Genomic DNA, 15,685 nt, shown 5'->3' on the forward strand with positions numbered 1-15,685 from the left:
GTTCACCCTGTGTTCACAGATCTGAAACAAGGAACCGGGGGTATTCCTGTACCTCTGTCTGTTTTTGGAACTCGAGATAGACAACCCCCCCCCCCCCCCCCCCCCCAACATATTTAATTTCTACCTTGCTGATAGTATTTATCAGCGACGTCCTGATAAAAACAAAATATGCAATTTAAGCCTGAGCAGGGCTAAGCCGCCGAGGAGGACAGGATTACTTGGGGGCTGGTTGGGACAGACATCAGATTGTATTGTCATAAAGGGGCCATTGGCCTCTTGGCAAACTGTACCTCAAGCCCCAGATGACAGGCCTTTTCAAGACAGACAGGGGGAGAATATATGAAACTTAAATTCTTCATGACAGACAAATTAATGAGTCACAAAATAAGAGAATAAAACAGAGAAAACTAACATTTATGTTAACCTCTCTCGCATACATTTATTCAAATTGATATTTTTGTTCCTTATTTGATCATCGTATTCATATTTCCCTTCAAAATAACTGGTCTTTTCTTTTATTAATGGAGAGAGGGTTCACCATACAAAACACAATGGCCCAGACATAGTGACTGGATGGGATTAAGTTTAATACCAAATCTTGACAGACATATCCTGGAAGCATATAAATCCCATCCAATTTTGGAAGAGAGCAAAGCTGACATGTTTTTCTGGGATTTACCTTATTAATTGGATGGTTAAATCCATCTAATCCACTCTGATCGCTTACTTTGTCTCAGGGCTTTTTTTCTTCATTTTATATTCTACTGATTTTTTGCCACATTTAGGCTACCACATATCTGGGAACGTCTAAACAAAAAAATATATGATTCAACTGAATCGATATTGCAACCAAACTGTTATTTTATTTACACAAAAGACAGATGGAAATAAAAGACAAATTACTTCATATGCAGACAAGGCAAAAACAAGTCAGAAGTCCCCCGGCATTTTCCTACTCAGCTTTGAGTTGGTCTATTCTATGGGAAGAGGAGTATTTCTGGCATGTGGCACAATGCATGTCTGCAATGTCTGAATGACTGGAGGGGATGGAGTGATGGTCAGACAAAGGGCCCCGGGACAGGTCGACTAGACTGCTTCATCATCCTGTGTCGTCACTTTCCCTGGCATGGAAGAAGAGGTCTTGTCTGTCCCTAATCTGAAAGGGTGATCAGTCAGGTGAGAGCTGGGGAGGGGGGGAGAGAGACGGTAGAGTAGGTGATGATGGTCTAGACTCTCTATGCACACCCTCAGGGCCATATAGTGATCTGGGTCAGGATAAAGGTCCAGGCAGCGACAGAGACAGACTGCCAGACTGGCTGGGCAGGCAGGGTTGGAGTCAGACTCCTCTGTCTCTGTGAAGACTTAGGGCCAGCCAGTCTGTCCTGAAGGGCTGTACGAAAGTCATGTATTTTCAGAGACGCAACACAGAGGAGAAAGTCTTGGAGTCTGGGCAACCCTTCAACCCTCTCTCCCTCCCTCTCTCCCATACCTGGGAGACTCCAGGCGCCACAGTGTAACTGCAGTCTCAGGTATGCTGCTGCAGGACACTAGTACACTATCTTTCCAGGGTTCTATAGCCTGCCTGGAATCAGAAGAGTCATCCTTCTAGTGCATTCCATTCGATTCCTCCTACTAAGCTAATCTATTCTATTCATTGTATGTGGTGTATGACGGTTTTTGGAAAAGCCTTTTTTGATGGTTTTTCCCCAATCCCGATACAGTATTCTCACATCAAACAAGAATTCTCACATCAAATCTAACATGAAAGTATTTCCTCCAACTTGTTGCTGTGTAGTACAGCATTGGCCTCTTATTTTCCTTGTTCTGTTCTCCCTCCCTCTAATCCCCTTCCTCTTAATGTTGTGGCATTGTCATCATGTGTAAGGGTTTAGGATGATTACAAAATAATTTGAAAATAGAATAAGTGAGCAGCCTACGTTGAGGTTCATCGTCTGTCAGCATGGTGACATCTGCAGGGGCAATTTTCATGTGGTGAGTGTGGTTTTGTGGTAGATGTGCTCTCATTTATCTAAACTACATACTAAGCTGTGGCTGCTGGTTCATTATTCAAACAGGCAACATGGACAAGAATGCACGTTTGTTCCTCAATGAAAAATCTTCACTTAAATTTGTGTGATTTCTGTGTATTTTTTGTGGGACCGAAGGACTGCGCAGGGCTTTGTGTTTTAAGTAAGAAGGATTTGAGTGTGATTATGCTTTGACAATGCTGTATTTACTTTTTCACAAATCATAAGTTTGACTGACTGATATTAAATAGTCTGAATTAGTTGAATTTTTAAATGATTGTGAGCTACAGTTGACAAGATCATTTACCTGGTCCTTGCCTAAAAAATCAGACAGTCTGGAACAAAGCACTGCAAAAAAACCTGGAATGTTTCTTTCCAAGCCAGAATGTTGAATAAGATTACATTTGAACTTACTCTCCACTCTACCAGTTGTCTGTGCGGTAGGTCCTTCAGATGGTCGACATTTTTTACAAAATATCCACAGGAAAGTATTATTTAGCCTACTTTTTAATAATAATATTATAATAATAATACATTTTATTTAGCAGACACATTTCAGGGTACTCAAGGACATCTTACATTAACAGTAGGCCTACATGATTGGTAAATAATGTATTGTGTCATTTTGGAGTCACTTTTTCACTAAATAAGAATAGAATACATTTCTTAACACTTCTACATTAATTATCCATGATTTCAGATAATCCTGAATGAATCGTGAATAATGATTAGTGTGAAAGTTACAGACACAAAAATATCATACCCTGAAGACATGCAAACCTCTGACCATTACAATAACAGGGGAGATTAGCTTTTTTGAGGGGAGGGGGTGATATTTGTGAGTCTATAATTTTTTCAGTCATCATTATTCACGATTCATCCAGTATTATCTGTAATCATGGTAGCACCCACATTCATGTAGAAGTGTTAAGAAACATATTATATTCTTATTTACATTGAAAGTGACTCCAAAATGAAGCAATACATTGTTTACCATTCATTTCTATTGGGCACAAAACAAACTGAAACATAACCAAAACAAACAGCAAACGGATCCAACAAGTTTGAAGAGTCACAAGCTTGACATAGTAATTTCATGCAATGAATATGGAACCAAATACTTAACTGTTTAATACATATTAAAGTTTGTCCCAATACTTTTAATTTCAAATCTAACGTTCTGAAGTATAGAGCCAAAATAAGAAATAATGCTTCACTGTGCCAATAATTATGGAGGGCACTGTATGTACAGTATACTGAGAAGAAACAGAAGGGGGGGGGGGGGGGTAAATCATAGACTATAGGCTATAGATTATAGGCATCCTTGAAGAGGTGTGTTTTTAGGAAGTTTTTTTAATTAAATGAATGCATTTGCATGTGTGGGGGGAGCGCATTCCAGTTGCCTGGTGGCAGAGCAGCTGAAGGCCCGGGCACCCACGGCGGAGAGGCGGAATGACAAGGAGACCAGCAGAGTTGAAGCGGAGGGAGCAGGAGGGGGGATAGGCTGGGAGAAGGTCAGATAGGTAGGTGCGTGGTTGGTTGTGGAGGGCTTTGTAGGAGATGAAAGGTCGCTGGTTGGAATACCCGAGTCGATGTGTCCTTGATGCCAAGCTCTGACAATTGTTCGTTCTGATATTTATTTATTTTTACCTTTGGATTATGTGTGTATTGTTTCGTTTTCTAGATATTATTCCTGCAATGTTGGAGATAGATCTGTGTACGCGACCAATAACTTGATTTGATTTGAGCACTTAAACCCCATTTTATCCCAGGGGTGCTACTATGGCTGACCCTGTAAAACAAACAACACATTTCACTGCACCTATCCGGTGTATGTGAAAATCAAAATAAATAAAACATTGCCTATTTTAGCCTATGCAAAAAACAGACTCAACATAACTCAACATAGCTACACATCAACATACAGTATGCTGACTTACATTGTTTACCGTCGTGCAGAATCAGGAGCACCGTGTGACATGGGATTCTGTTGGCAGAGCAGTCTCTGCCCATGAGCAACCAGCCTTCTCTTGAACCTCCACTATCCCATAAACCCTTTCGCTGGAAGTCCATTTGTTCACGATAGACCCGCGCAACGAAAAGGCAGTTAACATGTCTGACAAGAAACAGACTGTAGATTTGGGATTATTAGAGGAGGACGATGAGTTTGAAGAATTCCCAGCCGAGGGTAAATTAATTCTAGTTCTATATGTTACTAATGTTAACCCGTTTTCACGGAATTGTCTTATTTAGCGACTACTAGACTGGGCCCAACAGTGACTCGGCTAGCTAGTTTAGCAAGCTAGCTAGTTATGCTAACATCATTGAATAAAAATGTAACTAGCTAGTGTGCTAGCAGCTAACCAGCTAGTGTGCTAGCAGCTAACCAGCTAGTGTGCTAGCAGCTAACCAGCTAGTTAGATACTTATGTTCACTGATAGCTAATTAGCGATTGTACTGGCGACAACTTTACATAGTTAAACGTTAGCCAACTAATGTCAACTATAAAGTAAACAGCACATAACATATAAAAGCCAGTTAATTAACTTTAATGTTAGTTAGCTTGCTACGTTGGCTATCTAACTAGCTAGCGTAGTAACTAGTTGAGTAAGAGTTACTTGTTCGGTAGTTGCTTGTCAACTAACGTTTTATAATTTGTAATTCTCATAATTGTATTTATGTGTTCAGATTGGACTGGGTTGGATGAGGATGAAGATGCCCACGTGTGGGAAGACAACTGGGATGATGACAATGTAGAGGACGACTTCTCTAATCAACTAAGGTAAGCCACCTCCCACCTTTTACTTATGACAAATCATTCTACCCCACTCAGCATCTCATTCCTAGAAATAAGAAGTACCACTCCGTTTAAGGGACATGATGCTTTGATTTTTGAGTGGACCTATATGTTTTGACATGATATGGCAATGGTAACTAAACAGTAAAAATGGTTATGCTAAATGTTTAGCCACAGCAGATTTCATCAGGCTTTAGACGGAGAGTCTGGGAGGAGAGGAGAGTACTTGGTAGTTGTAGGGTGTCCAATCAAAAATGCATGTTTTGACCAATGGGTAAAATAATGTTAATTGTGTAGATAATCCTCTAAGAAAACCAATGTTCCAAACCCTGCACCATTGAGAGCATATTGACTGTGTATCACAGCATGGTATGGCAACTGCTACAGAGGGTAGTACGTACGGCCCAGTACATCACTGGGGCCGAGCTCCCTGCCCTAAAATGGTCAGATTCCAGTAGGGCGGTCCAAAACTTAAAAAATCTTGGCTTACCAAGAGTCGTCTGTTCTTTTGACCAATCGATTGTCTAAATGTTAAAATGGGTATTTTTCCTTATAGACACATCCTATGTGTTTTAATCAAATCAACTATATTCACTGAGCTTGTGTGATGCTTTAAGCACACTTTGATTAAATATTTAAGACACACAAATGAATAGAGGGAGCCTGACCGGTAATTGATTTGATTGTGCCAGGCGGGGCTCAGACTTACTGCACTGTGTAAGTGACTGTGACTAGCACCAGTTGCCTCTCTGTCCTCCCTGCTGCAGTGACCATCAGTGTTAATTGCGCTGTACGTGTTGCTGAATCTGCAACATAATTACAGCCATTTCTGACTTACTGAAAACTTTCCCTATTCCCTCAACCCTTGCTCTCTTTACGTGACCAATAGGGCCTGACCTATAGCATATCATAATCACTACAATAAATTGGTTATAACAAACTCTGAACACCGTAACATAAAAATGGATGCAGGGGGCGTGACAAATAAACTTGAAACGGGGGAATGTTTAGCCTACTGGTTGAGGTAAAGGGGAAGTCAGATGTGTGTAATACATTTGACTAGTTGTGGAAAATACTGGAGATCAAGAAAAATAAGGCAAGGAGCAAGCGCTGTGTGCATATTATATGCCAAACAGGTGCTGTTAGATTACAATATACATTTCTGACCGTTTCGAACAATGTAAACAACACTAAATGCATTTGAAATCGTACCAGAGGTTTTTATGTTCAGCTTTTATTATAGTATAACGACAAATTGATCACATTCATTCGTGAATGCAATTTCCAAATGGGAAATGTTTTATTTATCATTTAAGCTAATCAGTGGTAACTCATCATTCAGGGCAGGTAGGGCAGAGCCCATATTTTTTTGTACATATTTTTTTTGTGGGGGGGTGGGTTGCCGGTTTTGCATGTAATTTTGGCATTAATACGTGTCACATATCAGTTTGCAAACAATGTGTGTATATATATATATATATATATATATATCATTGTGTTAATACAGCCTCCATAAAAACATGGTCTGTTTTTTGCTTTCTTCAGTAAGGCAGGTGTTTCAGCCTAGCTCGATCCTGACTAGTCTCCCAGTCCCTGCCTCAAAAAAACATCCCAACAGCATGATGCTTCCACCACCATGCTTCACCATAGGAATGGTGCCAGGTTTCCTCCAGACGCTTGGTATTCAAGCCAAAGAGTTCAATCTTAGTTTCATCAGACAATAATCTTGTTTCTCATGGTCTGAGAGTCCTTTAGGTGAAAGTTATTTGTTTCTGGCCATTTAGGTTAGGTAACACAACGTGCCATTGGAACACAGGAGTGATGGTTGCTGATAATGGGCCTCTGTACGCCTATGTAGATATTCCATAAAAAATCAGCTGTTCCCAGCTGCAATAGTCATTTACAACATTAATAATGTCTACACTGTATTTCAGATCAATTTGATGTTATTTTAATGGACAAAACAATGTGCTTTTCTTTCAAAAACAAGGACATTTCCAAGTGACCCCAAACTTTTGAACGGAGGTGTATATTATTTTTGCTATTGCACGACTAAAGATGTCTCGGTGGACCCAACAGCCCGTCGATTAAATGGGGTCAGCCCTAGACTCAAGCCACCCTAGTCATAGACTGTTCTATCTGCTACTGCACAACAAGCGCTATCGATGCACCAAGTCTGGAACCAACTGCTAAATAGTTAGTCCCGGTAGCTATTGGTTATCTGCATTGACCCTTTATTATATATTTTTTGAGTCCTCATACACTGCTGCTACTGTTTATTATCTCTCCTGTTTCCTCGTCAGTTACCCATATGTACATATCTACTTCAATTACCTCGTACCCCTGCACATCGACTTGGTACTGGTACCCTGTGTAAATAGCCAAGTTATCCTCATTCATTCTATATTTCGTTGTCTTTTTTACTCTGCTTTGTTGGAAAGGGCCCATAAGTAAGCATATCACTGTTAGTCTACACCAGTGGTCACCAACCTCTTCTGAGTCAGCTGAGAAAGCTGAGATCTACCGCACAGATAAAAATAAAATAAAAAATAAACGTCTTAAGTACAGTGCCTTGTGAAAGTATTCGGCCCCCTTGAACTTTGCGACCTTTTGCCACATTTCAGGCTTCAAACATAAAGATATAAAACTGTATTTTTTTGTGAAGAATCAACAACAAGTGGGACACAATCATGAAGTGGAACGACATTTATTGGATATTTCAAACTTTTTTAACAAATCAAAAACTGAAAAATTGGGTGTGCAAAATGATTCAGCCCCCTTAAGTTAATACTTTGTAGCGCCACCTTTTGCTGCGATTACAGCTGTAAGTCGCTTGGGGTATGTCTCTATCAGTTTTGCACATCGAGAGACTGAATTTTTTCCCATTCCTCCTTGCAAAACAGCTCGAGCTCAGTGAGGTTGGATGGAGAGCATTTGTGAACAGCAGTTTTCAGTTCTTTCCACAGATTCTCGATTGGATTCAGGTCTGGACTTTGACTTGGCCATTCTAACACCTGGATATGTTTATTTTTGAACCATTCCATTATAGATTTTGCTTTATGTTTTGGATCATTGTCTTGTTGGAAGACAAATCTCCGTCCCAGTCTCAGGTCTTTTGCAGACTCCATCAGGTTTTCTTCCAGAATGGTCCTGTATTTGGCTCCATCCATCTTCCCATCAATTTTAACCATCTTCCCTGTCCCTGCTGAAGAAAAGCAGGCCCAAACCATGATGCTGCCACCACCATGTTTGACAGTGGGGATGGTGTGTTCAGGGTGATGAGCTATGTTGCTTTTACGCCAAACATAACTTTTGCATTGTTGCCAAAAAGTTCCATTTTGGTTTCATCTGACCAGAGCACCTTCTTCCACATGTTTGGTGTGTCTCCCAGGTGGCTTGTGGCAAACTTTAAACGACACTTTTTATGGATATCTTTAAGAAATGGCTTTCTTCTTGCCACTCTTCCATAAGGGCCAGATTTGTGCAATATATGACTGATTGTTGTCCTATGGACAGAGTCTCCCACCTCCAGCTGTAGATCTCTGCAGTTCATCCAGAGTGATCATGGGCCTCTTGGCTGCATCTCTGATCAGTCTTCTCCTTGTATGAGCTGAAAGTTTAGAGGGACGGCCAGGTCTTGGTAGATTTACAGTTGTCTGATACTCCTTCCATTTCAATATTATCGCTTGCACAGTGCTCCTTGGGATGTTTAAAGTTTGGGAAATCTTTTTGTATCCAAATCCAGCTTTAAACTTCTTCACAACAGTATCTCGGACCTGCCTGGTGTGTTCCTTGTTCTTCATGATGCTCTCTGCGCTTTTAACGGACCTCTGAGACTATCACAGTGCAGGTGCATTTATACGGAGACTTGATTACACACAGGTGGATTGTATTTATCATCATTAGTCATTTAGGTCAACATTGGATCATTCAGAGATCCTCACTGAACTTCTGGAGAGAGTTTGTTGCACTGAAAGTAAAGGGTCTGAATAATTTTGCACGCCCAATTTTTCAGTTTTTGATTTGTTAAAAAAGTTTGAAATATCCAATAAATGTCGTTCCACTTCATGATTGTGTCCCACTTGTTGTTGATTCTTCACAAAAAATACAGTTTTATATCTTTATGTTTTGAAGCCTGAAATGTGGCAAAAGGTCGCAAAGTTCAAGGGGGCCGAATACCTTCGCAAGGCACTGTAAGTATTCAGACCCTTTACTCAGTACTTTGTTGAAGCAACTTTAGCAGTGATTACAGCCTCAAGTCTTCTTGGGTATGATGCTACAAGCTTGGTTCACCTTTATTTGGGGATTTCTCCCATTCTTCTCTGCAGATCCTTTCAAGCTCTATCAAGTTGGATGGGGAGTATTGCTGTACAGCTATTTTCAGGTCTCTCCAGAGATGTTCTATCGGGTTCAAGTCCGGGCTCTGGCTGGGCCACTCAAGGACATTCAGAGACCTGTCCCGAAGCCACTCCTGCATTGTCTTGGCTGTGTGCTTAAGGTCGTTATCCTGTTGACAGGTATAAACCCTCGCCCCAGTCTGGGGTCCTGAGTTCTCCGGAGCAGGTTTTCATCAAGGATCTCGCTGTACTTTTCTCTGTTTATCTTTGCCTCGATCCTGACTAGTCTCCCAGTCCCTGCCGCTGAAAAATTGACAGTACGTGTCAGATGTGTCGCTTGGCATTCAGGCCAAAAAGTTCAATTTTGGTTTCATCTGACCAGAGCACCTTCTTCCACATGTTTGGTGTGTCTCCCAGGTGGCTTGTGGCAAACTTTAAACAACACCTTTTATGGATATCTTTAAGAAATGGCTTTCTTCTTGCCACTCTTCCATAAAGGCCAGATTTGTGCAATATACGACTGATTGTTGTCCTATGGACAGAGTCTCCCACCTCAGCTGTAGATCTCTGCAGTTCATCCAGAGTGATCATGGGCCTCTTGGCTGCGTCTCTGATCAGTCTTCTCCTTGTATGAGCTGAAAGTTTAGAGGGACGGCCAGGTCTTGGTAGATTTGCAGTGGTCTGATACTCCTTCCATTTCAATATTATCGCTTCCACAGTGCTCCTTGGGATGTTTAAAGCTTGGGAAATCTTTTTGTATCCAAATCCGGCTTTAAACTTCTTCACAACAGTATCTCGGACCTGCCTGGTGTGTTCCTTGTTCTTCATGATGCTCTCTGCGCTTTTAACGGACCTCTGAGACTATCACAGTGCAGGTGCATTTATACGGAGACTTGATTACACACAGGTGGATTGTATTTATCATCATTAGTCATTTAGGTCAACATTGGATCATTCAGAGATCCTCACTGAACTTCTGGAGAGAGTTTGCTGCACTGAAAGTAAAGGGGCTGAATAATTTTGCACGCCCAATTTTTCAGTTTTTGATTTGTTAAAAAAGCTTGAAATATCCAATAAATGTCATTCCACTTCATGCTTGTGTCCCACTTGTTGTTGATTCTTCACAAAAAAATACAGTTTTATATCTTTGTTTGAAGCCTGAAATGTGGCAAAAGGTCGCAAAGTTCAAGGGGGCCGAATACTTTCGCAAGGCACTGTATAACCTAATATCAGTTCTGTAGGAAGGAGGTTTGTGCAATAGGCCTCGTACATCATTACATTATTACATTATTATTAATACAATATTATCTGCCTGGCCTGCCAATATTGTTCTTCTCAAACTCTATTATATTTCAAAACTCGAGCTTTGATAAGAAAATAGATCAGTTGGTGTATCACTTCAGAGGTACAGCTGAGACTAAATTGAAGTAATTTTCAAATTCGCTTTTTTATTTTACTGTGCTGATGGTACCTGCATCTGATGGTCATGGTGTTTTCAAGACAACTGGGAACTCGCAAGCTCAACAAAGATGCCAGAGTTTCCGACTTGGAATTCCGAGTTGGAGGATGTTCAGAAGGATTTTTCTCAAATTTTTATTTGACTTCCCAGTTGTCTTTAACACTTGGAAGTTGAAGATTTCCGAGTTCTCACTTGTTTTGAGCACTGCATTAGTAGTAGAGGTCGACCGATTAATCGGAATGGCCGAATAATTAGGGCCGATTTCAAGTTTTCATAACAATTGGAAATCGTTATTTTTGGACACCGATTTGGCCAATTAAAAAAAAAATATTATTATATATATATTTTACACCTTTTATTTAATCTTTATTTAACTAGGCAAGTCAGTTAAGAACACATTATTATTTTCAATGACGGCCTAGGAACGGTGGGTTAACTGCCTTGTTCAGGGGCAGAACGACAGATTTTTACCTTGTCAGCTCGGGGATTCAATCTTGCAACCTTACAGTTAACTAGTCCAACGCTCTAACCACCTGCTTCTCATTGCACTCCACGAGGAGCCTGCCTGTTACGCAAATGCAGTAAGCCAAGGTAAGTTGCTAGCTAGCATTAAACTTATCTTATAAAAAACAATCAATCATAATCACTAGTTAACTACACATGGTTGATAATATTACTAGTTTATCTAGCTATCTATCTTTGTCCTGCGTTGCATATAATCTATGCGGTGCGTATTCGTGAAAAAGGACTGTCCTTGCTCCAATGTGTACCTAACCATAAACATCAATGCCTTTCTTAAAATCAATACACAGAAGTATATCTTTTTAAACCTGCATATTTAGCTAAAATAAATCCAGGTTAGCAGGCAATATTAACCAGGTTTAACTGTGTCACTTTTGTGTTCATTGCACGCAGAGTCAGGGTATATGCAACCGTTTGGGCCACTTAATTTGCCAGAATTTTACGTAATTATGACATAACATTTTAGGTTGTGCAATGTAATAATGTAATGTAAAAATCATAATTAGTAGTGACTTTCACAGTCTCTGCTCTCTCCTTCCTTTCCTCCAGTGAGACTGACCAGAGAGAGGGGACACTGTCTTCCACCTGATGGTGTAATTCTAGTCGCACCGAACCTGCCTCAGGCACAAATTCATGTTGTTCCTATTACCAGAGAAAGGGAAATATTCCTCCATATTAAAATGAACACGTCAAGCTGTTAATATTTATAAAAGCGCAGGGATATCGATACACTTGGCTACTCAGTCATTGCAGCTGCAGCGCGAGTTTTATGCTTTGTAATAGTGTTGAACTAAAACAATGACTGCTTTTAACTTTAACTCACTCATAGAAACAGCAGCTCTTTGCGGTATTCATTGACAGTCTCTCTGGTCATGGTTTTAAAAGTTAGGAAATCTCACGTAGGCTAGTATCAAACTTCTGTGGCCATGGTCGTCGAAGCTGTAGGAACGGTGATTTGAGCTATCCGATTGGCCAGCGCAGTAGGCGAATTCGATTTAGCCACAGCTCTCCTGGTCCATTGGGCAGACAGTTATTTATTTACATTTTTTTCATACAAATTATGTTTCCAAAATAGAACACTTTGCCTACCCGGTGCGCAGGGCTTCTGAATCAACTTCACTTACCGCCAATAGAGGAAAAAACTAAAAAGGAGTGCAAGCCTTTGACTTTTCTACAGAAATGTCCTTTACAAACATTTTTTTTATGTCTATCATAATCCATTCAAAAGTTATTGGAGTTTTTGCCCTTGTATGATGGTCAGAATTAGGGTGACTAAATCAAAAAAAGTGGTAAAAACCCTGGAAAACTGCATCGCGTCAGCTGGGCTGGATTCTGTGCAAGAATTAAGGCTGCTGGCTACCTGACAGGCTCACTTTCCTGTTGAACTCGTCATATTTCTTATCGAATCGGCTGGACATAACAATATAGAGGCAAGATAGATATCAATTTTGAGACATGGCATAGTATTTTCATTTTACAACATGCTTTTCATATTTGAAATTCTTGTTATTTTTCAAAGATTTCTCACGCTTGTTTTTGTATCTCTGAAATGTCAATGAGCACTGAGCGTATACCAAGCTTTTACATTTAATTCAGCTCATTTCATGCTAATTCTGCTTTTTGCGACCCGCGGTAACAACTTTGACGTGGACGGCCACAAAATGTGAAATTCTCAAAAGTTGTTAAGAGAAAGGTTTGCTATGTCAACCGAGCTCAGTGTTTATTATCTAATGTATTAGTTTACGAAATCTGACATTTAGGATATAATGTTAATGAAACGTCAGAGAAAGTCCCCACTGAATGGTTCAGAACATAAAGAATCACATTTGTCTTGGTAAAATGTATTTAATGACATAAGGGAGTGAAATTTCATCACCAAAATGTGTTTTCATGTAGTCTTTTTATCAATGCTTCATGAATGGTGAGTGGTGATCTGATTCTTGAGTTGATCGCATCCGAGCGTACCAGGAGGATTCAATCGGACACTCTCGTAGAAATTCGACTTCCCGAGTCGGAAATAGCCGAAACCTCTATAAATTACCCTCCTAAATCAGAGTTCTAAGTGGGAAACTCAAACCAGAATGATGATACCCGAGTTCACGAGTTGTGACGTTTCATCACTGAGCTTTCACCTTTCTTACCAAGAAGATGGTAAAACACAGCCATTTACAACCATGATGATGTAGCCTACTTAAGTTGATCCATCCAATCTATTGTTTGACATACTGTCAAAAGTAAGCAAGCCAACTGAATAATAATAATAATAATATTAATATTATTATTATTAGCAATGTTAGCCATCCTATTCCTCTAGCTAAATTCAAGATTAATTCTCATTTGGTAGAAGTTGTTCCGATTTCAAAAGAACCTCTGATGCTTTCGTGACATGTTTCAGAGTTCACCAACTGAGCGTTACGAGAATGCATATTTTCTGGTGGATGAGGCATTCTGTTGTCTGGATAGGCCTGATGAAGGCTCCTGCTTCCAGCTGTTCATCTTCGTGGTGTCTCTTTTCTTACATAGAGAGACATTTGTCAGCATAATTGCGTGTCATTTGTTAATGATTATGCAGGCTTTGAATAATACGGACCGTCTAAAATGTGTGCTTCTTGAGTAATTGTCAGCAATATGTGTTTTTATTTATGGACATGTTTAGGCTACTCTTGTTGAATATTCAACTGTTGTATTGACTTGAAGTGGCCTGTCTGTTTTCATTTTTGAGTGTAAGCTACTTCAGACAATTATATTGCATTGTTTTATTCAAACCTTTGATGGCTGCTATTAAGACATTTATAGAGGACCTCATATATGATTATGTTATAAGTCTATAACCTAGTACAAGTAGGCCGTAGCTGCCTGCGTTGTATTTCTTCAGTCGTATATTAAGAACTCTTTTCTCAATCACCATAGATGGCCACTTGTACTTTAACCTCCGGCACTGCTTAGATGTGTTCCAAATGGTATCCCTTTCCCTACTTTTGATCAGGGCCCTGGTTCTGGTTAAAAGTAATGCACTAAATGGGGAATAGTGGGCCATTTGGGACATAACCCTTGTAATCACCTCAATTGGCTGATCCTTTTTTTCTCTCTGCAGAGCGGAGCTGGAGAAACATGGGTACAAGATGGAGACGTCGCAGTAGCCGCTGAGTCCACACGGCTGTTGAGATTGGATAGGGATGGACTTGATGTTTTTTAATATTTATAACATCATGCTTAAAATGGAGGATGTTTAACATGCTAAACTCGCACACATTTTTGTACGAAACCTTAGCAAGAATAAGGTGTTTCACGAGTAAATCCCCCCCCCCCCCCCCCCAGAGTTATGTAGACAATAAAGATGGTTCTGTTCAAGTACCCGTTCGTTCACATACTCTTATTTATGCACATTTTCCATCTCTTTATATATAATCAGCTGGTCAGTTACTGCTTTAATATAAATCCATATTTTACAGTGTTATGTTTTTACTATAAAGACCACTTTGGTCCAGGGCTTTGGTTTAACATCCATTTAAATACCACTTTTTGTTAGAGCCATTGATTTAAAATGTAGCTTTACTGCCTGCGCAACACTTAACCTACGTTTTAATGGTCCAGTAATTATTGGCCTGTGTGACACACTCCATCTATTTTAATCCACAATATGAATGTTGCATGATGTTAGTAAAGAGTCAAGTGCTGCACTGCACATTTTTCCATTGTAATGCTCTTAGTTTGAAAACTACCACCCATTTTTCACATGGTCATTCTCCAATATTAAACCATTCAATGAACAGGTGTGTGTCAGTCAGAAGTGGATGGAGAGACACACACATGCAGTGAGATTTGTGCATAAATTGTGTGTACAGTGTGTGGGTGGGTGTGTGTAGAATGATCCACACACAGGGATGCGTGTTCCCCTCTGCTGTCTACATGCCCTTTGAGCTCATGGCGTTGGGCTGGGTCTCAGTCTCAAGGAGAGATTATCCACTGCCGTGTTTGTCAGGGGCAGGGAGGTGGTCTCAGCATGGGGGCCCCTGCCCTGCCTGGGCCTGCCCTACTCCCGACCAGGCCCTGCTTTTCCGGCTCCGCACAGCAGGGACCCTCGCACTGAGCCGGAGGCCAATTTAGCCCAGCCACACTCGCCCCGGCAAAATGATTTCGCTGCATTTGTGGACTCTCAGTCCCACAATCTTAATGAGAAGAAATGGATGCCAGTATAACCTGCTGCCTGCCAGCCTGCTGTGGAGTGGAGAGCTGCTTCCTCTCCTCCAGTGTTGCTCCCTCTGCTCTTTATATGTTGCTGGTAGACCTGCGATGGCTTGTTAGAATAGCCATTAGGAAAGTCTCACACGTACTGTTTTCCAGTGTTTCTCTACATATTATTGATTATGGTTGTATTATTAGATACAGTCCTGATTTCCTGTTCAAACCAAAATGGGTTGATTTATCTAATCTATCCTCCACCACTGTAGGCAAAACAGACCATCCTGTCTTTGCCAGATGATTTTACATCTCTGATCTATTGCTCATGGCTGCTGTTCGTAATGGCGTGTCTCTTTTTAAG

General features: G+C 40.5%; 1 protein-coding gene across 1 annotated transcript; it reads left to right on the top strand.

The window, feature by feature from the left end:
• The first annotated feature begins 4,026 nt into the window (after positions 1-4,026).
• Positions 4,027-14,496, top strand: sem1 (SEM1 26S proteasome complex subunit). Its single transcript, XM_021572632.2, has 3 exons — positions 4,027-4,215; positions 4,716-4,809; positions 14,237-14,496. The coding sequence occupies exons 1-3, from the start codon at positions 4,140-4,142 to the stop codon at positions 14,280-14,282; spliced, it is 216 nt and encodes a 71-aa protein (XP_021428307.1). The 5' UTR covers positions 4,027-4,139; the 3' UTR covers positions 14,283-14,496.
• Positions 14,497-15,685: the final 1,189 nt, after the last annotated feature.

This window comes from Oncorhynchus mykiss, chromosome 18 (assembly GCF_013265735.2).
Source record: "Oncorhynchus mykiss isolate Arlee chromosome 18, USDA_OmykA_1.1, whole genome shotgun sequence".
Lineage (NCBI taxonomy): Eukaryota > Metazoa > Chordata > Actinopteri > Salmoniformes > Salmonidae > Oncorhynchus > Oncorhynchus mykiss.